This window comes from Thalassophryne amazonica, chromosome 8 (assembly GCF_902500255.1).
Source record: "Thalassophryne amazonica chromosome 8, fThaAma1.1, whole genome shotgun sequence".
Taxonomy (NCBI): domain Eukaryota; kingdom Metazoa; phylum Chordata; class Actinopteri; order Batrachoidiformes; family Batrachoididae; genus Thalassophryne; species Thalassophryne amazonica.
Window position 1 is genome coordinate 38,730,328 of NC_047110.1, and position 23,696 is coordinate 38,754,023.

At 41.9% G+C, this 23,696-nt stretch overlaps 1 protein-coding gene across 1 annotated transcript in view; it reads left to right on the forward strand.

Moving 5' to 3' along the window:
- Window positions 1-23,696, forward strand: part of ppm1h (protein phosphatase, Mg2+/Mn2+ dependent, 1H) — a 117,194-nt gene that overhangs the window by 23,525 nt on the left and 69,973 nt on the right. The window contains exons 2-3 of the mRNA XM_034176015.1: window positions 11,173-11,338; window positions 18,579-18,935. Coding sequence (XP_034031906.1) covers window positions 11,173-11,338; window positions 18,579-18,935 — 523 coding nt within the window. The remainder of the gene's footprint in view (window positions 1-11,172; window positions 11,339-18,578; window positions 18,936-23,696) is intronic.

Below are 23,696 nucleotides of genomic sequence, written 5' to 3' on the forward strand. Positions count from 1 at the left end.
AAAAAAAATCCAGGAAATCACACTGTATGAGTTTTAAATAATTTATTTGCATTTCATTGCATGAAAAAGGTATTTGATACATTTAAAATACAGAGCTTAATACTTGGTACAAAAACCTTTGTTTGAAATTACAGAGACTAAACGTTTCCTGTAGGTCTTAACAAGGTTTGCACACACTGCAGCAGGGATTTTGGCCCACTCCTCCATACAGATCTTCTCCAGATCTTTAAGGTTTCTGGCCTGTCTCTGGGCAACACAGAGTTTCAGCTCTCTCCAGAGATTTTCTATTGGATTCAGGTCTGGAGACTGGCTAGGCCACTTCAGGACCTTGATGTGCTTCTTACAGAGCCACTCCTTGGTTATCTTGGCTGTGTGCTTCGGGTCATTGTCATGTTGGAACACCCAGTCACGACCCATCTTCAGTGCTCTGACTGAGGGACGGAGGTTTTTGGCCAAGATCTTGCGATACATGGCCCCGTTCATCCTCCCCTCAATGCGGTGCAGTCGTCCTGTCCCCCTGTGCAGAAAAGCATCCCCAAAGCATAATGTTTCCACCTCCATGCTTCACAGTAGGGATGGTGTTATTGGGGTTGTACTCATCCTTCTTCTTCCTCCAAACACGGCGAGTGGCATTTCGACCAAACAGTTCTATCTTGTTCTCATCTGACCACATGACTTTCTCCCATGACTCTTCTGGGTCATCCAGATGGTCATTGGCAAACTTCAGACAGGCCTGGACATGTGCAGGCTTGAGCAGGGTTACCTTGCGTGCGGTGCAGGATTTTAATCCATGACGGTGTAGTGTGTTACTAATGGTCCTCCTTGTGACTGTGGTCCCAGCTCTCTTCAGGTCATTGACCAGGTCCTGGCATGTAATTCTGGGCTGATTCCTCACCGTCCTCAAGATTATTGATACCCCACACGGTGAGATCTTGCAGGGGGCCCCAGACCGAGTGAGATTGACTGTTGTCTTGAACTCCTTCCATTGTCTGACAATTGCACCAACAGTAGTAGACTTCTCACAAAGCTGTTTGGCTGTTCTCCTGTAGCCCATTCCAGCCTTGTGAAGATCTATAATTTTATCCCTGGTGCTCTTACACAGCTTTTTGGTCTTGGCCATTGTGGAGAGGTTGGGGTTTGTTTGTGTGTGTGCACATGTGGCTTTTATACTCCTAATGAGTTCGAACAGGTGCAGGTAATACAGATAATGAGAGGAGAATAAGAGGGCTTCTTAAAGGAGAATTACGAGGTCTGTGAATGCCAGAATTCTAATGTATCAAATACCTTTTTTATGCAATGAAATGCAAATAAATTATTTAAAACTCATACAGTGTAATTTCCTGGATTTTTTTTTTTTTTTTTTTTTAGATTCTGTCTCTCACAGTAGAACTGCACATACGCTGAAAATGTCAGCCTCCTCCATAACTTGTAAGCAGGGTTGGGAGGGTTACTTTAAAAATGTATTCCGATACATTTACTAGTTACCTGTTGAAAAATGTAATCAGTAACATAATCCAAGTACCATAATATTAAAGTAATGTAATTGGATTGCTTTCAATTACTTCTGCATTACTCCAATATCAAATATGCTAATACAGACAAAAGAAACTAAATAGAAATAGTCTTGACCACATAGTACAGTTTATTAAGCAAAAATAAAACTGGTTCTTTTACATGGCATGCTCTGTTTTACTTCACATTATGAATTAAGAGCACCCACAATATTGTTTTAAACACACCCAGTGTTCACCTGCTAAATTTTGAACAAAAAATGCCAAACAAATGAAGGATAATGAAAACTCAGGCGTGTGCGGATGAATTTGTAATTAAAAGTGGCTTGCAGAACAATATACAAAACAAAAAAAAGTCTATTACTTGTTCAGTAAATTCGCACCATGTTTAACATATCAGTTCACTTATTGAACTTTCAAAATAAGAACAAAAGCATAATGAAAACCATTAAGTAAATACTGTCAGTAAGGAGGCGTGATCGCCATTTTAATTCCAGGCAAGTTAGTGATTTACGTGCATAGAAGTTCAAGAAACAGGTGGAATATGCTGGAAAGCTGCGTATGTTGGCAAAGCCACAAACGGGGGACCATAGGGAGACAATATTTCCTTCCATAAGTAAGTGGTTTTGGTTCTTCTTGTCACTTTGTCCGTGATATTTGGATGATAAACAGCTGTGTTTCCTGCCGTACCTGTGTCGCCCGATGACACAGACCATTAACTCTTCACTTATGTCTAGTTGATATTTTCCACTGCTAGACCAATGTCTAGTTAAAATACTTGCACCTAAAAAAATAATGAGATTATAATGACCTGCGCTGTGCCGCTCAGTCACACCCACACATAGAGATGTGTACCCACACCACTGACTTCATGAATGAAACTTGGTCAATAAAGGATAATTGTGTAAAAATATGTATATAAATGTATTGTAATGGTTTTAGGAGCTGCGCTGCGTTGAACACAGCAGCAGCTGCAGCAGGACGCCTCAGCTCAGCAGCTTGAACAGCGCAGATCCGTGTAACTTTCAACACTAATATTTGGGAATGTGTGTGTGTCAGAGTAAGTTTAATACTTTCCTGACATAATTTAATGTAATTTAATTTTACTGGCTCAATATCCAGGTCAAAATGGCATTTTTTTAACACGTATGGTGCGTAAGGGGGGAAGTGTTTGAAAATTCAAGTTAAAAATTGGCCATTCTAGGGGTACCCACAGTGGAAAAGCCAGGTACGACAGCCCAAGTCTCTTCATCATGTCCAGAAGGCTGGGGAAGTTTGTTGAGTGGGCAATCTCATTCTGGGTTAGCCAGTACATGGCCCTCAGTGAGGCAGTCGGAGTCCATGGACATTAAGTCAAGACTTAAAACCTATTTTTATTCTCTTTCTTATGAGTAGTTTTTATTTTGTTATGTTTTATTCTTTTACTTCTGTTTTTAATGAGGTATTTGAGGGTTTTTTTATTTTAATTTTTTATGTTGAACTGTTCTGTGTGAGGCACCTTGAGATGGCTTTTGTTGTAATTTGGCGCTTTATAAGTTGATTAAATTGAAATTGAACAACATTTTATTGAGTCTTAAAGTAAATAAATATGGTTACTGGATCCTTAAACTCTGGACATAATAAACTCTACATGGTGGATCCTTGATCTCTGGACATAAACAGAAATAAAATCTGTTAGTTTTTGTCAAAAGCATTTCCTTTCAGACATTATTATTGGCATGAATGTCTTTCCATACCTCTGAGCTGAGCTCTTGCAGATGTGCTGCAGGTCAGGTTCATAAAGAATGCAACACGTCTCATTTTGGGAGGAAAAAACATTTTAGTCGATTGTAGTTTATTGTCTGTATTGCAGCGTTTGTAAGAGGTGTCATTTTATTTAAAGCGGCGATTCGTTTTGAAGTTATTAATTCCGAGAGGACTCTGTCTCAGAGAGACAGTCAGAGAGCCGCGCAGCATTTGAAGCTGTGACAAAATGGAGGCCTATTCTCGTTTCTCGACTGCAACAAGACCAGAGTCCCAGTTAGTGACTTTAATCCACACAAAAGTGACTCATGATATTTTAATGGCTTTCAGAGGGGTGAAGAAGGGGACTTACTGCTTCTGAAGAGCAGCGAATCAAAGATCCACGAGCCATTGAATCAAAGCATTGCTTCGATTCACGCTTCAACCTGGAGTCGCGCTGCAGAAACGGTTGATTACAGACACTGTACTGAAAATCGTAACGGTCCAAAATAAGCGTAATGGTCCAAAATTATAGCGTAACGGGCTGTAATGCAAGTTTGTGCTAGCTAGAACCCTGGAGAGAGCTAGAACCCTCTCTGGAGAGAGAACCTTCCAGAAGGACACCCATCTCTTAAGCAATCTACCAATCAGGTCTGTATGTGGACTGAGGGACGCCAGTCCTTAGTAAAAGGCACATGGCAGCACACCTGGAGTTTAATTAAAAAGGCACCTGAAGGACTCTGACCACGAGAAACAAAATTCTATGGTCTGAGATCATGATTGAACTCTTTGCTGTGAATGATAAATGGACTGCATTTATATAGCGCTTTTCCATCTGCATCAGATACTCAAAGCGCTTTACAGTAATGCCTCACATTCATACAAGGCGTTCCTTACACACCGGGAGCAACTAGGGGATTAAGGACCTTGCCCATTTTTCCAGTCAGGCTGGGATTTGAACCAGGGATCCTCTGGTCTCCAGCCCAGTGCTTTAACCACTAGACCATCACCTCTCCTAATGAATGGCAGACATCATGTTTGAAGGAAACCAGGGACCATCCCTACAGTGAATCATGGTGGTGGCATAATTTTGAAGGGAAAAAAATGAATTTACTCAATTTTGGAATAAGGCTGTAACATAACAAAATGTGAAAAAAGTGAATCGCTGTGAATACTTTCCGGATGCACCATACATGGTATCAGTGATGGGCATACAGCCACCATTGTGAAAAAAAGGGGTGGGCCAGCACTGCCATTCAGAGTGAGAATTCTGACCCTGGGCACTCATGACCAACTGGCAATTAATATCTTGTTGCTCCAGATGAGATAATTTAACAGATTTTGCTGTGGATGTAAATCCTTTAAGCCTGTTTTATGACTCTGTGTGTGTGTCCCAGCAATTTCCTGCCACTCTTTTGGCTCACAGTGTTTTCTTAGCTGGACACGGAGGATCACTGCTGTTATTCTTCCTGTTGGGATTATTTATGTAAGTTCTTGGAAATGGTGCCACATGGAAATAATTCTGACAGTTTCTCATATCATCATGAATGATAAGTTATTGCTAATAATGTGTTGAGGCATTACTTTGATAGATTCTGAGGTCAGATATTTATATTAAATCATCATTAGTTTAAATTCAGTTTGGTTTTTGCAACAGTGTTGTTTTATTGTAAGCAAATAAAAAATTTACAGTATTGTGAAAGACATTTTTTTATTTAATTTCATGGTCCTGTATGTTTGTAGCAAAGTTTGTCTTTCCTTTATATCACAGTTTGAATAGGATCACTGCTGTCCTGACATCTCTTACACTGTGGCAAAATTCAGAATGCCTGGAGTACAAAGTACAAATGGAGTATTGTTCAGTGGTCAGAGTAGTTCCCATCAGCAGTGAAACAACCTGCCAGCTGTTGTGTAATACCGTGTTTATTTGTGTTCTCTGCCAAATGTCTGGGTTTCCAAGGTCAAATATTTTTTCAAAGTGTATTTTACATTTTTCATCTGGGTAATGTGATCTCATTTATATGCTGGAACTCAGAAGTCAGATTTAAATATGTTACATCCTCCTGCTATTAGAATTAAGGAAGTCATAGAACATGGATGCTGATAGGCAAAGCAGTTTTGTAAAGTGGCTGGAACATTATATATCTACAAAGGCAATGGAGTTTACAGATCCTAAAACTACTGTTGGCTTATTGAACCCATTATGTGTCGAAAATACATTTAACAGGTTTGATAAAGCTCCCTTGTTACTACATAGCAGCTCATGGTTTGAAGCTTTTTTTCTTACCTGGGAAAATTGTGGAGGGTCTGGGAGGGTGTCTGTGGTGAACTAACCCCCTGAGCAGCAGTGGTAAGGAAAAAGTGGTTGTACAAAATCTCTTTCTCTTATTCTATTCTATTTCTCTTATGATTGTCATCATACACATCACACCTTGCAGTTATATCACATAAAAGGTTCAGTTTATTACCTCCGCCAATGAGGTTGGAGGAGGTTATGTTTTCATTGCAGTCCATAAAAGTCCTGCTCACAGACTGATTGCCAGAGACAGGACATGTCAACGTTCAGTTAAAAAGTCCGGACATCTCCAGTCAACTCACAGACGATTTGTTCATGCGTGCACATGTGAACAATTAAAAAAAAAAAAGGCTGCCTGCACTCCTCGCTCTCCGCAAACTCTCTCATCACTGTGTTAAAGAAAGGACATAAGTCCTGCTCACAGACTGATTGCCAGAGACAGGACATGTCAACGTTCAGTTAAAAAGTCCGGACATCTCCAGTCAACTCACAGACGATTTGTTCATGCGTGCACATGTGAACAATTAAAAAAAAAAAAGGCTGCCTGCACTCCTCGCTCTCCGCAAACTCTCTCATCACTGTGTTAAAGAAAGGACATAAGTCCTGCTCACAGACTGATTGCCAAAGACAGGACATGTCCACATCAAGTATAACTCCAGCCATCTCCACATTTACTCACGGACGGTTCGTTCGCGTGGATGGGGTTCACCGAGGCCTCGGTGAACCTCATCCTGACCAGGTCTGCATAATCCCGGGTACAGCTCATCAAAAGTCTATAATTGTACGAGGTCTGTTAGAAAACTATCCGACCTTTTTATTTTTTAAAAAACTATATGGATTTGAATCATGTGCGCTTGCATCAGCCAAGCTTGAACCTTCGTGCGTGGAAACCATTTGGAAGATTCAGATGGCTTTCGGTAGCTTTTCAGTTGAGTGAGCATCCGAGAAATTGTGTAACAGCTGGGCATGTCACAGCTTGTCCTGTGAGACTTCCAATACGGACGTGCTTTTTGTTGTGCACCTTGAGCGGCTCCGTCCGACGCGCGAATTCCTCCACACGTCTTTCATTACAAAATCTCCTGTAACAGTGGAATGTGCCGCAAAAGTGCTGATGTACACCTCTTCTGCAATTTCTCTAGTAGTCAGACAATGTCCCGGATCAACACAGCCTTCACTTTGGAAATGATCTGGTCGTTTCAGCCTGTCGATGGCTGCTCGGAGCATGGCGCGCCCTGCGCCGCTGTGGGCCGTCTTTAATCCGGTTGTAATGATCCTTAATCTGTGTGATGCCCAGAGTATCTTCACCGAAAGCCGTCTGAATCTTCCGAATGGTTTCCACCTGGCTGTCTATCACAGTTTCTGGAAAAATTTGATTCAGCGCTGCTCCAATCGCTCAGCCATTTTCCTGACAAGGAAAATCCGACGAGGAGGGTGGACCAGTGCTCACTGAAAGCCTGCCTACAGGCGAGTGACGTAACCGTCAGGCGTGAAAAAACTCACGCATGCGCACGAAGGTTCAAGCTTGGCTGATGCAAGTGCACGATTCAAATCCATATAGTTTTTAAAAAAAATAAAAATGTCGGATAGTTTTCTAACAGACCTCGTATATTGTGAGAGAAGACTGAGGAGCAGCTGCAGCCAGCAGCGTTTTTTTGTTCTGTGCCCTTAGTTTTTACTGCATTGTGTACACGGCGTTGTCATGAAGACGCACGACGCAACTCAAAGCGGGCCAAAGTAGGCGTTGTATCGCGTTATCTGATTGGTCGTTATTGATAGAAGGCGTCACTCGATTGGCTAGCGCTACGCTGCACACGAGGTGTACTCAGCTCCACCAGTAGTCAACTTGGCATGTGGTACAGCTCAGAAAGTGGCGAATGGGCCAATCGGAAGTTGACAAAATTACATACCATATAATAATATACATTATATCTTAATCAAACATGTCCCAATCAATATTTGAAAGGGAGGTGCAGAATGGCACTCACTATTGCTTGACAAAGTTTGATCCGGTGTAACAGTATAGCTTCCCCCCACCCTGGAAATCCCTCCCACCCACCATTGTTGCAGACCGAATGCCCCCCCCCCCCAAAAAAAATCGGCCCGCCCTGTCTTCACTACGCATGGATCATTTTGACGCATCAGCAACAATTCACCAATTATCGCCTCGTTTCTGCTTCAAACTGCACTTCAGTCATCATCTGTCTCCACAACATATATATATCTGAATCTTTTGTACAACAATCATTTCCACATGAATTCAGCATTATTTCATAATAAAAGACGGGGGAGTGTGACAGCAGCAGTCTGAGGTGCTGCTGCACATACGTCATTTTGGCGTGTTAGCAGCGATTTACTGATTATCGTTTTGTTTCTGCTTAAAACTGACTGATCTGAATGATTTAGGAGGTTTTACTTTGTCATCTGATGGTCAGTAATCACATTATTACCTTTGATCGCTTTGGGTGTAGAGAATCAGACTCAGAGAGTCAGTCTCAGATGTGCTGCTGTGGTGCTCTGATCGCTCCCCCATTTGTGCAAGGAGAAGAGTGAGGAAAGCCACCAAGACACCCAGGTAACCCAGAAGAAGTTATAGGCTTCTCTGGCTGTGATTGGAGAAAATGTAGCTGAACATTCAGGTCATTATTTTTAAGAAAATCCTTTTGGAGGGCACTGTATGTGTATGTGCGTGTGTGTGTGTGTGTGTGTGTGTGTATATGTATGTATATGTATGTATATATATATATATATATATATATATATATACACACACATACAGTGAGGAAAATAAGTATTTGAACACCCTGCGGTTTTGCAAGTTCTCCCACTTACAAATCATGGAGGGGTCTAAAATTTTCATCTTAGGTGCATGTTCACTGTGAGAGACATAATCGAAAAAAAAAAATAAAATCTGGAAATTACAATGTATGAATTTTTTTTTAATTTATTTCTATGTTACTGCTGCAAATAAGTATTTGACCCCCTACCAACCAGCAAGAATTCTGGCTCACACAGACCTGTTAATTTTTCATTAAGAAGCCCTCTTATTCTCTCACTCTTTACCTGTATTAATTGCACCTGTTTGAACTTGTTACCTGTATAAAAGACACCTGTTCACACACTCAATCAATCACACTCCAACCTGTCCATAGCCAAGACCAAAGAGCTGTCTAAGGACACCAGGGACAAAACTGTAGACCTGCACAAGGCTGGGATTGACTACAGGACAACAGGCAAGTAGCTTGGTAGAAGACAACAACTGTTATGATTATATATTAGAAAGTGGAAGAAACACAAGATGACTGTCAATGTCCCTCAGTCTGGGATTCCATGCAAGATCTCATTTCGTGGGGTAAGGATGAGTCTGAGAAAGCTCAGAACTACACAGGAGGACCTGGTCAATGACCTGAAGAGAGCTGGGACCACAGTCAAAAAGATTACATTAGTAACACATGATGCTGTCATGGTTTAAAATCCTGCAGGGCAGCAAGGTCCCCCTGCTCAAGCCAGCACATGTCCAGGCCCGTTTGAAGTTCACCAGTGACCATCTGGATGATCCAGAGGAGGCACGGGAGAAGGTCATGTGGTCAGATGAGACCAGAATAGAGCTTTTTGGAATCAACTCCACTTACCACGTTTAGAGGATTAGAACAACCCCAAGAAAACCATCCCAACCGTGAAGCATGTGGATGGAAACATCATACTCTGGGGGTGCTCTTCTGCAAAGGGGACAGGACGACTGCACTGTATTGAAGGGAGGATGGATGGGGTCATGTATTGCGAGATTTTGGCAAACAACCTCCTTCCCTCAGTAAGAGCATTGAAGATGGGTCATGGCTGGGTCTTCCAGCATGACAGTGACCCCAAACACAGCCAGGGCAACTAAGGAGGGGCTCCATAAGAAGCATTTCAAGGTCCTGGAGTGGCCTGGCCAGTCTCCAAACCTGAACTCAATAGAAAATCTTTGGAGGGAGCTGAAACTCCAAACCTGAAAGATTTGGAGAAGATCTGTATGGAGGAGTGGACCGAAATCCCTGCTGCAGTGTGTGAAAACATGGTCAAGAACTACAGGAAACGTTTGACCTCTGTAATTACAAACAAAGGCTACTGTACCAAATATTAACATTGATTTTCACAGGTGGTCAAATACTTATTTGCAGCAATAACATACAAATAAATTATTAAAAAATCATACATTGTGATTTCTGGATTTTTTTTTAGATTATGTCTCTCACAGTGGACATGCACCTAAGATGAAAGTTTCATAGAAATCACTTCTAGTTACGGTTTTCTTGAGATGCATCAGGGATGGGCACAAACCTTTCCTTGTCACTGAAGACATCTTGGACGTCAGTTACATTAATCATCAACTGCTCATCTGTCTTGTGGTGTGCCGCAGGTTTCTGTCCTTGGGCCGATTCTATTTTCTTTGTACATTCTGCCATTGGGGTCAATTATAACCCAGCACAATCTGTCCTTTCATTGTTATGCAGATGATCTGCAAACCTGTTTGCCTGTGAGGACTAATGGGAGTGATGCTTTGTCATCATTATTTAATTGTATTTGCGATGTAAAGCAGTGGCTGTCCCAAAACTTCCTTTACCTGAATGATGGTAAAACTGAGATCATGGTGTTTGAGCGCTCTGGCATACCAAATGTGGTAACACCAAATTTTGGTGCTTTGGCTAACTATGTAAAACCAGCTGTCAAGAATTTGGGAGTGATATTTGACAGCTGTTTGAGGTTTGATCAACAGATAAACTCTGTTGTCAAAGCTAGTTTTTGGCTCAAATAAAGCACTTTCTCAGTAGATGTGATCTTGAGACATCAATTCATGCTTTCATCAGCTCCAGATTTGATTACTGTAATGCACTTTATTCGGGTATTAATCAGTCGTCTCTTGCACATCTCCAATTGGTGCAGAATGCTGCTGCTCGTCTTTTAACAAACACTTTTAGATGTGAGCATATTATGCCCGTCCTGTACTCACTCCACTGGCTTCCAGTTCGTTTTAGAATTGATTTTAAAATTTTAGTGTTTGTTTTTAAAGCTATTTATGGCCTTGCACCTCCCTACTTGTCTGAAATTTTAACTTTGCGCACCTACAGTAGGACATTAATGCCGTCTGGCCAGCTTTACTTAGATGTTCCAAGGTCAAGATATAAATGCTGGGGTGATCATGCTTTCGTGGTAGCTGGCCCCAGACTGTGGAATGAGCTGCCTCTTGAGTTACGTACTATTCCTGACCTAGCACTTTTTAAATCTAAGTTAAAGACTTATTTATTTAAACTTGCTTTTAACACTTAGTGACGTTCTTTTTTTTATGTGCTGTTTTAAAATTTTATTCTATGTGTTTTATTTTTATGAATTTGTGTTTTTAATGTTAATGTTTAATGCACCAGTCGGTGCTGTAAAGCGCTTTATAAATAAATGTTGATTGATTGATTGAATAATGAATTCTAACAGTGTGGTATGGGAAATCTGCCTTGAGTAGGCAGTTCAAAACCTGGCAGTCTATGCAAGAAGGAGGCGAGTGAGGAACGCTACCAAGATATTCATACAAATCTGACAGAGTTATAGGCATCAGAAGCTGTGGTTGGAGAAACTGCGCATATTGCTTACTTGAATTCTGTCATTCTTCTCCAGGGTCATCAATGCAGGAAAGAGCACTTTAAATGAGGACCAGGCATGCTGTGAAGTTCTGGTCATCAAACAGAAACCAGCAGGAAGTTCCACACACAGCCAAACGTCAATGACACAGAGAAGGTCGTCCCTGCCCAATGGAGAAGGCCTGGGCCTTCGAGAAAGCCTGGTAAGCCAGATTGGTCATTCAGGAGCCATTGTAAAAGTAAATCCCTTTGGCCGCTCCCTTGTTTTTTCACTTGGGGTCGTCAAAGCAGATCCAATGAGGATCTGTATGTTTGTCATAAGTTTTATGCCGAATGCCCTTCCTAGTACAACACATGGAGACACATTACATGGAGAAATGTGGAAGGGGTGGAGTTTGAACCAGGAACCTTCTGCACTGCAACCAAGTGCACAAACCACTTGGCCGCCATTGTGAAATATAAATATTCTGTTAAAAAAAAGCACGTTAACTTGACATTAAGTCAAGTTAAAGCTATGGCTGGCAAGTGCTGTTCTTTCACTTTCCTTGTCTATATTTTTCTGTCTGGTAAGGAGATTGAACCTGTGACCCTCTGGTCACCGCCTAGCTTCTCTAAGATTTTCGTACAAAAAAATTTTAAAACCAGTAAGCCAGTTGGATCAAATCCTCACACATAAGAAGGTGGAACAAGTTGGGGAAAAGTATATGTGCATACATATGTATGTATTAGGCATGTGGAGATTAATCAGTATGAATTGGTATCTGGATACAAACGTGCGTGATGCGAGTGCATCGATTCATTTGAAGGGTTGAATTGTGTTGCATTGGTCGCTGCCTGCTTGCATCAATTTTTTTTTTTCGATGCACATTAAATGCACCACAGTCTGAAGCTAGAAATCGCATTTCTACCACAACAAAGATGTTGACATCAACAGCCTTTTTGCTTAACAATTCCCTTATCGGTCCTTCAGTTCTGGACACTGGAGCAGCCATTGTTTTTGAGGTGTTTATCGGGAAATGATCACTTCTCTACGTTGATTGCAGACTGCAGCGGGGTCTGCTTGAAGCAGTGAAGCAGCGCTTTGACCTGCTGTTTGTGGGTTCTCTGCTTCACTTCCAGTGGCAGCTCCACAATGTCTTCATTAACCCCTCTGAAAGCCATTTAAAGATGTCAATTGTGAGTCACCTTATTGTGCATTAAAGTCACGAACTGGGACTCTTGTCCTGTTGCGGACAAGAAATGAGAATCGTCTTTCGTTCCACACTGGAGTTTTACAGGATGGTTCTCTGGAGTGAGCACCAGCCGGTGTGAGGAGCTCAGCCCGAAGTTGTCCATCTGGTAAAGGAAATAATAATAATTATAATAATAATAATACGAATAATAATATCCTAATAACTTCAGAACGAATCGCTGTTTTAAATCAAATGACACCTCTTTCCAAACATTATAACGCAAACAAACTGCAACCGACCAAAACTTTTTTCCCCCCAAAATGAGACGTCCTCTATTTCTTATGAATTATATGCTGACATGCAGTGCAGCCAGCTGTAAGAGCTCAGCTCAGAGTCTATGCAGTTACATTTGTGTCAATAATATCTGAAAGGAAATGCTTTTGACAAAAACTACAGATTTTGTTTATTTCTATTTGTCCGCAGATCAAGGATCCACCATGTACAGATTTTATTTATATCAAGGATCCAGTAATCATGTACAGATTTTATTGATTTTTATTTATGTCCAGAAATCAAGGATCCAGTGACCAATTTCATATTTATTTATTTAAAGACTCAGTAAAATGTTGTTGACATAGAAAACCTGTAAAGCCTACTTTGAGTACACAGAAAATTCACAACAGGTATTGATAAGGGAATCGATAATGGCATCGATATCGATAAAATCTTATCAGTACCCATCATTAATTGTATCACACCAAATCACATCGTATCGCATTGTGAGGAATTTAATCGCCATCAAATACATATCAAATCACATCGAATCGAGAACAGGGGTGAATCGCATCATATCGTCAGTATCGTCATATATCGCTATATGTATCGTATCACTGGTAGTGTATCAAGGAGTGTATGGAATCGTTGTCAGTGATGAGATTCACATGCCTAGTATGTAGGTATATAATTTGTTGTTGTTCATTCTCATTATTGGAAAACCAAAACTTCATAAATATTTTTGTGACTAATTGTTCACAATGAGCCACAGAAGTAAAGTAACTGGAATTCCTTTCAGATCACCACCACAGAACTCCACTTTGTCCAGAGCCTGGAGCAAACTCATGCGTGTACCTCATGACTGCCTCCTGCAGTGAAACTAGAAATATGAGTCAAGAGGCGCCTTTCTCTTTCTTGGCTCCTGCTGTCAAATCAGATGATACTGAGTGAAGAAAATCAGCCTGTCTTTCCCATTTGTGTGTCTTATTATAGAATGGGATGAGTACATCAGCAGTGGTTCTAGACTTACTTTGTATAAGCTGTATTACCGAAAATGGATATAATGACTGTTCAAACTTTGAAAAGATGTGGCTGCTGGCTCGATTAGGGTGGGTGGTCATGAGCAGCATCAGAGATATGGGGCCATTATTGTAGCAAAAGCATTTGCAAATGCCTATTTTGATCTGTGTGTGTGTGTGTGTGTGTGTGTGTGTGTGTGTGTGTGTGTGTGCGTGTGTGTGTGTAAACAGATCCACAAATGCGTATAGCAATCTGTGTGTGCATATTTTGTTCTCTGTGTGTGTGTGTGTGTGTGTTTGTGTAAACAGATCCACAAATGCATATAGCAATCTGTGTGTGCATATTTTGATCTGTGTGTGTGTGTGTAAACAGATCCACAAATGCGTATAGCAATCTGTGTGTGCGCATTTTGATCTCTGTGTGTGTGTGTGTAAACAGATCCACAAATGCGTATAGCAATCTGTGTGTGCGCATTTGGATCTGTGTGTGTGTGTGTGTGTGTGTGTGTGTGTGTGTGTGTGTGTGTGTGTGTGTGTGTGTGTGTGTGTGTGTGTGTAAACAGAGCCACAAATGCGTGTAGCAATCTGTGTGTGTGTATTTTGATCGGTGTGTGTGTAAACACATCTACAAATGTGTGTAGCAATCTGTGTGTGCATATTTTAATCTGTGCGTGTGTATCCGTGTGTCTGTGAAAATCGGGCTACTCGACTGGATGTGTTCTTACATGTGACTTTTGCTACAGTCCTGCAGCGTTAGATCTGTAAATGCGTGCACTGATGTGTGTGTGTGTGTGTGTGTGTGTGTGTGTGTGTGTGTGTGTGTGTGTGTGGAGACGTGTCTGTATTCCTCCACCAGAGGGCACAAACACCAATGACATCGCTCATCGCTGTTGTTTTAAGCCTGGCTGGTCCCTCAAAAAGATCAAAATACACATTTGCAAATGCTTTTCCTACAATAATGGCCCCATAAATGTCAAAAAGACAAATGTTGGGCTGGAAAAGACGAGATAATTTTCCAAGTCAACGATGCAATAGTGTGTCATTTATGCTGGACACACAGCATAAAAAACACACAGCCTTGTTTCCACCCCTGAGACCATTCACCAATCACAGACGGGGACTCACACAGTTTAATTTGCATGCAGTATCTATAAATGAGTGGTTACACCGGTATACAAATATTTAGAAGTTGTCTGCTTCAGAAATAAAATGTGCTTTTTATAATGGATTTTGGCATGTTGAATTCAAATATGAAGAAGTCCTTCCGGGATATGCTATCTCAGAGGACTCCAGAGGCAGTTGCAAGGTACCGACAGGCCCGAAGGGCAGCAGCCTCTGTTGTGGGGGAGGCAAAGCAGCGGGTATTGGAGGAGTTTGGAGCAACCATGGAGAAGGACTTTCGGTCAGCACCAAGGTGCTTCTGGCGGACCGTGAGAACTACACAGATGTATAATAACACAAATGGTGACTGGTTTATAAACACATTTATGACAGAGTTTTTGGGGGAAGAGTGAGGAGCAGCACCAAAGCAGGCAGCTGAGGTTTTTTTGTTTGTTTTTTTTAAATTGTTTACATGTGCACACGTGAATGGGACAGGAGGTCCTCAAACTGGGTCCTGCAGAGGCGGAAGGACTGCTGAAAGTGGCCGTCAACCAGACGCACTTCCTGCAGCAAATAATGATACTAACCAAATTGGGAACATCTCATGACATTTGTCAGCTTTCCACAACAACTCGCCCCGTGTGATCAAGGTCCGTCATGTTAACTTGACTGACAACCGGAGCCGGCAAGCGGAATGGAAGCTCCTCCAATTTGATGACGCACTGGCGCGAATTTTCGCAGCGAAAGCAAAGCGACATACCGGCGAATTTGTGGCGTCTGGTGTGAATGCAGCATAAGGAGTGGCAAACGGGTGGTGGTTCCCATATTTAAACAGGGGGACCAGAGAGTGTGTGCCAACTACAGGGGCATCACACTACTCAGCCTCCCTGGTAAAGTCTACTCCAGGGTGCTGGAAAGGAGGGTTCGGCCGATAGTCGAACCTCTGATTGAAGAGGAACAATGCGGGTTCCGTCCTGGTTGTGGAACAACCGACCAGCTCTTTACTGTCACAAGGATCCTGGAGGGTGCCTGGGAGTATGCTCACCCAGTCTACATGTGTTTTGTGGACTTGGAGAAGGCGTATGATTGGGTACCCCGGGAGATATGTGGGAGGTGCTGCGGGAGTATGGAGTGAGGGGGTCCCTTCTCAGGGCCATCCAATCTCTTTACTCACAAAGTGAGAGCTGTGTTCGGGTGCTCGGCAGTAAGTCTGACTCATTTCCGCTGGAGGTTGGCCTCCGCCAGGGCTGCGTCATCAATCCTGTTTGTGATATTCATGGACAGGTTATCGAGGCGTAGTCAGGGGGACGAGGGTTTCTGGTTTGGTGGGCTCAGGGTCTCATCACTGCTGTTTGCAGATGATGTGGTCCTGTTGTCTTCATTGGCCGGTGACCTCCAACAATCACTGGATCGGTTTGCTGCCAAGTGTGAAGCAGCTGGGATGAGGATCAGCACCTCTAAATCTGAGGCCATGGTTCTCAGCAGGAACCTGTGGATTGGGTAGGGAATGCGGCCTTGCCCCAAATGAAGGAGTTCAAGTACCTTGGGGTCTTGTTCATGAGTGAGGGGACAATGGAGCATGAGATTGGCCAGAGAATCGGCACAGCAGGGGCAGTATTGCATTCGCTCTACCGTACTATTGTGACGAAAAAGGAACTGAGCCAAAAGGCAAAGTTCTCGATCTACTGATCAATCTTCATTCCTACTCTCACCTATGGTCATGAGTGTTGGGTCATGACCGAAAGAACTAGATCGCAGGTACAAGCGGCCGAAATGGGCTTCCTCAGGAGGGTGGCTGATATCTCCCTTAGAGATAGGGTGAGAAGTTCGGTCATCCATGGGGAGCTTGGAGTAGAGTCGCTGCTCCTTTGCGTTGAAAGGAGCCAGCTAAGGTGGTTCAGCCATCTGGGAGGAGACCCCGGGAAAGACCCAGGACTAGGTGGAGAGATTATATCTCCACACTGGCCTGGGAACGCCTTGGGATCCCCCAGTCAGAGGTGGTCAATGTGGCATGGGAAAGGAAAGTCTGGGGTCCCCTGCTGGAGCTGTTGCTCTCATGACCCAAACCCGGAAAAGATGATGTTGAATTCAAATATGACAATAACAATGGCAAAATGGCTACTGTTTCCAAGATATACAGGGTTTTACATTTTGTGTCTACATAATTATATAGTATTAACAGTAGAGTTTTTATGAAAAATCATAATGTAACACTTTAAAAATCAGCAAAAGCATTATATATTAATCCTTTGTAGCACAGTAGTAGCATTTCTTAAAACTACAGCCAGTCAATAATTTCAAACAACATTTTTATTCTCCGTGGCCCAAAATGAGTAAAGTTTGACCATCTTTATTTCAGAAGCATTTTGGCTGTAGGCCAGTGATATTGAAGCCAAAACCTCATTTGTTTCGTTTCGTTAAATGCAAATTGCATATATGTACAGAGTCAGTGTTAATCTGTCTGTTTTGCTTTTACAAAATAAACTCAATCAATCAACGATATTTAATTGACGTGCAGCTATGGGGCCATTATTGTAGCAAAAGTATTTGCAAATTTAATGCAATCTGCATTTAATGAAACGAAAGAGGTTTTGGCTCTGATAACTGTTCATTTATAGATACTGCATACAAATTAAACTGTGTGAGTCCCTGTCTGTGATTGGTGGATGGTTTCAGGGGCGGAAACAAGGCTGTGTGTTTTTTATAGTGTGTCCAGCATAAACGACACACTGTTGCATTGTTGACTTGGAAAATTGTCTCATCTTTTCCAGCCCAACATTTGTCTTTTGGACATTTATGGGGCCATTATTGTAGGAAAAGTACTTGCAAATGTGTATTTTGAGCTCTTCGAGGGACTAGCCAGGCTTAAAACGACATGTTATTGGTGCTTGCTCCCTCTGGTGGAGGCACACAGACAAGTCTCCACACACATACAAATCGCTGCACGCATTTACAGATCTAATGTGGCAGAACTGTAGCAAAAGTCATGTGTAAGAACACATCCAATCGAGTGGCCCGATTTTCACAGGCACACGGATACACATGCACAGATCAAAATACGCACACACAAATTACTATACGAATTTGTACACACACAGATCAAAATACGCATTTACAAATACTTTTGCTATAATGGCCCCATACAGAGATTCTTTTTGAATAGGGTCAAGTCAGATATGTGCAGCAAATCAACAGAATGGCAAGAAACATTATCAAACATTTGATGGATCACGTGAAGACTGGTGTCATGTGTCACTGCATCCACGACACCACGGAACTGCCTTGGGTCTTGGATGGCAGCCAGCCAGGAAGACAAATGGACTGGTCCCTTCCTCTCAAAAGTAACCATCTGTCTGCCACAGTCGTACAAAGTATGGTTGTCCACCCTTCTCCAGCCACTGGGGTTCTCAACACTGAGGCACCTATGTGCTGGATCATGCATAAGGAAACACAGTCATTCCAGCGGTACCCAAGGATCCTTCAAAGAGACCTGGTACCAAAGACATCCACTTGTTTTCTAGTCATGTTGATGCCCAAATTCTTGAAATTGTTCTAAAATCTATTTACACATAGACTGAGCTGTGTTGCCACTGTACAATGTGTAAATGTTTTAATTCATTGACAGTACCAGTTTTCAATGTGTCAACTGAAACTACAATCAACCAAAGACACAGCCGTTTTATGTGGACAGCAAAAAGTTAAGATGTGGCCATTTGTCTCAGTGGTCAGCTGATCATTCATTTATGGTTCCTGAGCGCCACATGATTAAAGACATTATCAGGACTGTAGAACAGAATTATATCAGCTTACTTGATGCCTTGATGACAAACGTGACGGAGTTCATGAATGGGGCTTTGTTTGATCTTCTCTGTGTCCAGGATACTTCTGAAGATCTAACCTTGCACTACTGGGCCCTGTTTGATGGACATGCTGGTACTGGGGTGGCTGTGGTGGCCTCACACCTTCTCCATCGTCACATTGCCTTACACCTTCAGCAAGTGATGGAGATCCTCTGCATGCCCACCTTGGTACCCCCCACATGTCTGGGGGAGGAACCTATCAATCACCACCTCACCCCCACATCCCAACGTGTCCTGACAAGGGCCGCCTCCCTTCGGGGTGCTGCAGGGGCACCGGTTTGCCCCAGTACCCCGCCCACTCGCTTTTTTATGGAGAAGAAAGTTTCACATGACAGTCTGGTTTTCGGAGCCATCGAGAATGCTTTCAAAGACATGGTAAGAGCAGCTGTGTAATATGTGGATAAAAACAGTACTTTAATCAAATGTGTACATTCAGCTGTGTGTGTGCTTGCATGTGCATGCAATATCTTCTTCAAGACTTAATGTGTAAAGGTGAAACTTGGTATACAAGGTTACCTTACTAGCACCCTGGACAAATTTGATATTGGACATGTTTTGAGTCTCATTGGGTCTCTGAAACCTAGTGTATGCGATAATGTGATTGGGATGAAACATGGTACTACAAAACATACTGTGCTAAGACCTTAAACAAGTTTGAGATGGAGGGGGGCCTGTGACACAGGTTAGCGTCAGTATCGCTCTTTTTGATGCTAAATATGCACCCTTGTATTCTAAGGATAGTATCAAAACTATATACTGAAATAAATGCAAATGATCTAAATTTGTATCATCAGAATATATATGTCCACAGTTACTGAACAACCCACACATCTCTATTGGTTACTACAGTTGTTTCCCTGTTGTTTTAAAACTGTCAGTACAGTAAGCATAGTGTACTTGAAGGTGGATTGTGGTCCAAAATGCATAGATAAAGGACAGTTGTGTCGCACAGCACAACACAACATCAGTCTCTGAAAAACCATTAAAACACTACAGTCTTGCACCATTCTGGGGGTTGGTCATCCCAACACTGATACATCCTGTTAAAATTAGCTGAACAAAAAACTAACCATGGCTGTCATTGTTCAGAGAGCATTCAACAACATGTATTTCTTAATAACAATAAAATATGCTGATTGACTGCATCATGGTCCGTTGTTAGAATCACAGTTTTCAAAGAGGATAACATTTTGGGAACTTCCAAAATGCCATTTGGACCCAGAAAGAAGTGCTAAACACAGGGAAAATTAGGACAAGGTCACACTGCATTCTACAAAGGAGAAAAACAATTTGTTCAGATCATTCTATAATTTTATTTTATGCTCATTTCAGTGTTTCTGGGCCTGTGGTGGGTATCAGCCATCATAAGTGTATCTATGCAACAAAGTGCTAAACTTGTGGAGATGTTCACTTATCTTGGAAGTGACCTTCATTTTTCTGAAAAAGCCTTGGAAAAGCTTATGGAGTCATGAGGTCTGTGGACAGGGGTGTTTGGTGATAACTCTTCTGAGGATCCTTGTGTACTGCTGGAGTGACTTTGTATCAAAAGAGCAGTTACTTGTAAAGACTCTGAGACGTATCACTTGCATTGTGAGGGAGTGTCAGCTGCAATGTTTTGGACATGTAGCACATTTCCTTTGTTCATGCTCCAGCACATGCAGTAGTTGTTTTTTATAATTCCAGCAGCTGGAGAAGGCCAATGTCACATGAAACATGAGTGTTTACCCATGTTTCATTTGGCTGTGACAGCTTGATGCTTACTTTTGAGAGGTGGAGATGGATCGATAGTCTACCTGGGTGGTTGCCATACAGGACCCAAAGCGGTTCCATGCGGTGGTGGATGTGGTGATGCACAACAACAACATGTGCTCCCAGACTTGACTTAGAGTGGGTACCTAGTAGTGGTGAGGCTTTTGACATATATCACTCATCTAAATGACAGATAAATCATTAAATACCAAAAAAAAAAGTTGAGTTTTTTAGAAACTGTTTCAAAGCTATAATCACAAATTATGAGTTATACCTGAAATGTCAACTGTGGTGTACAGGTCATAAATGACTGCATTTATACAGCGCTTTTCCATCTGCATCAGACACTCAAAGCGATTTGCAAATAATGCCTCACATTCACCTCAATGTGAGGCTGCTGTCATACAAGGTACTCACTACACACCGGGAGCAACTAGGGGATTAAGGACCTTGTCCAAGGGCCCTTAGTGATTTTCTGGTCAGGCTGGGATTTGAACAGAGGCCCCTCTGGTCTCAAGCCCAAGGCTTTAACCACTAGACCATCACCTCTCCTCCGATCACCCCCAGGTCATGATGTCACACTGTGTGTCAGCTGGCAGGCAATAGGAAAACTCCAGATAGGAACTGATGTTTAACTATGATCTCTATCTAAATCTTAATTCTCTGTGCCAAATCTATATTATAATATCCAAGTGGCCTCTGGGTGCCTGTGTTTGGCTTTGGTCACGCAGAAACTGGGGAGAGCTGACATTTGCCATTTAGAATGCTTATGTATTTTGGGTCAAGGATGAACGGTGCGAAAACATAAAGTTGATAGGACAAATATTTTTTGAGAAATTAGCGATTTTAGCTAACCACTAAACAATGGATGTTGTGTCGCAATGCACCGTGCAAATTTGGGGTTTGGGGGATTTTAAATGTTGATATTGTGCTTCATGTTACAACCCCAATTCCAATGAAGTTGGAACGTTGTGTGAAATGTAAATAAAAACAAAATACAATGATTTACAAATCCTCTTCAACCTATATTCAATTGAATATAGGTTGAAGATATTTAATGATATTTAATGTTCAAACTGATAGACTTTTTTGTTTTTGTGCAAATATTTGCTTATTTTGAAATGGATCAGTGTTAGTACAGTTAAATGTCATGTTGCTGTTACCATGAGTGAAATGTGTATTGCGTTTGTCATCTGCCACCTTCTCCGTGTCTAAAAATAGAAGCACCTGCTTGTGGCAGAATACAGAAAAGACGAGAACCTCTGCGTGTGTGTATAAGATCCTTTCTACAATGATGTTGGTTTAATGCAGTGCCACCTGAGGGATCGAAGGTCACGGGCATTCAGTGTTGGTTTTCGGCTTTGCCGCTCACGTATAGAAAGTTCGCCAGATTCTCTGAATCTTCTGATTATATTATGGACTGTAGATGATGGAGTCCCTAAATTCCTTGCAATTAAAAGGTGAGAAACATTGTTCTTAAACTGTTGGACTATTTTTTCAGAAAGTTGTTCACAAAGTGGTGATCCTCGCCCCATCTTTTTTTGTGTGTGTTTTGGCTCACTTCAGCAGCACAACACAACTCTGTACACCTCGATGGTTGGATTATCACATGGGGTTTATTTTTGCGTGATTACAGTGCACAGCAGCCAGGTGAGAGGATTTTAAATACAGGCTGTGGTCACGGCTCCACATCCACCCTGCGCCTTGAAACACTCCAGCCATTGTTGGAGGTGAGATTCATGTTTATTAATGTTGTCACGGCCTGGCACAGTTCCTCGTCATATCTCCTACAGAGTTAGAAGGTGATCAAGCAATAATAGGTATATTACAGCGGTGAGATCCATTCAGCTCCGAGCCTGATGCATGCAATGATGCTACTGCGCATGAGACCATGGAGAGGCGCAGCTGCCCTCATAAGCACTCAGATCGTTTCGGAACCTGTTTTTCTGCCATCAGAATATGTAAATTGTGGTCACATCATGCTCAGAATGCACATGGACCGGTGTTCTGTTGAGATGAGGTGTGTCGTCAAGATGAGGTGCGTGGCACCTCCGCTCAACAGATAAGTCTGTCGAGATGAGGTGCGTCGTCGAGATGAGGTTCCTCGCGTAACTGCATATGTGTGCACTGAAAAAATTACTTGACGAAGTTCCCTTATTTTGATGGGCAAGTAAATGTATAAATTGTTCATCCAAACGTAGTAATGTATAAAATCTACTCACTATAAAAACGATAAGTATTTTTAACCTGGAGTTAGCTTATTTCGACAGGCAAAATATACATATACATACATTTATGCGCCTAACGTAAAATACAGAAAATGTTTTACTTACTAGGCTATAAATACACTGAATACAATTAATAAAAAAAAAAAAAAACATTGACGGAAAAAACAAACAAAAAAACAAAATGTGCAGTTGCACGTCGAGCGAGTTACATCATCTCCACATGTGCAGTTGCGTGAGGCACCTCATCTCGACAGGTGACGTCTTCAAGTCCGGGGTAGAGTGATGTGCACATGCGCACGCATGCGCAGTAGTGCAACGCATCTCATCTCAACATTCACCTCATCTCGACGGGACACCGGCATCAGATAGGTGTCCCATCTCGATGGCGCCTAGAGGGATTTGAACATGTGCAACCAGTGTTGCCACAGTTACTTTGAAAAAGTAATCCAATTACTGATTACTGATTACTCCTTGAAAAAGTAACTTAGTTACTTTACTGATTACTCAATTGTAAAAGTAACTAAGTTAGATTACTAGTTACTTTTTAGTTACTTTTCCCAGCTGCCGACAACAACCCTCTGCCACCTCAACATGACAATGATACCTGTTTTGCCAAAACTTACTTTATAGTCACCCTTTCTTGACTTCAATGAAAATAAATACTTGTTTTATAAAAAGTAAAATAAAGACCTCTTTCTTGAACTCATATTTAACTGTTGACAGCACTGTAACAGTAAAACTTGCAATTTCGAACCTACATTGTTTATAAATGTAACTATTAAATTCATTCTAGCATTTTTCTAACATTTAAATTCTCTCTAAATATTTTACTTGTCGAAATTAATATTATTTTAAGTAGTATTAGTAGTTGTAGTAAAAAAAGGCTTCAAAACTGGACCTTTAATCTAGGGGTGTTGTGAGGGGGACACATCCCTGCCCCACGCCCCCATTCCATCTGCATTCGCCCCTACTTTGGCGTTTGAGCACAAAGAATGGGTAACATTTATTTATGCAGAAAACGTGACCAGATTTACAGGTAAGAAAGTTTTATTGTGTTTTCACATCATGTGGTCCTCAGAAAGAGAGTTTAGGTGCATTTGAGTGGAAAATAGTGTTAGTTGTTGACACGTCGCGGAGGATCAGCTGTTTTTAGCAGCAG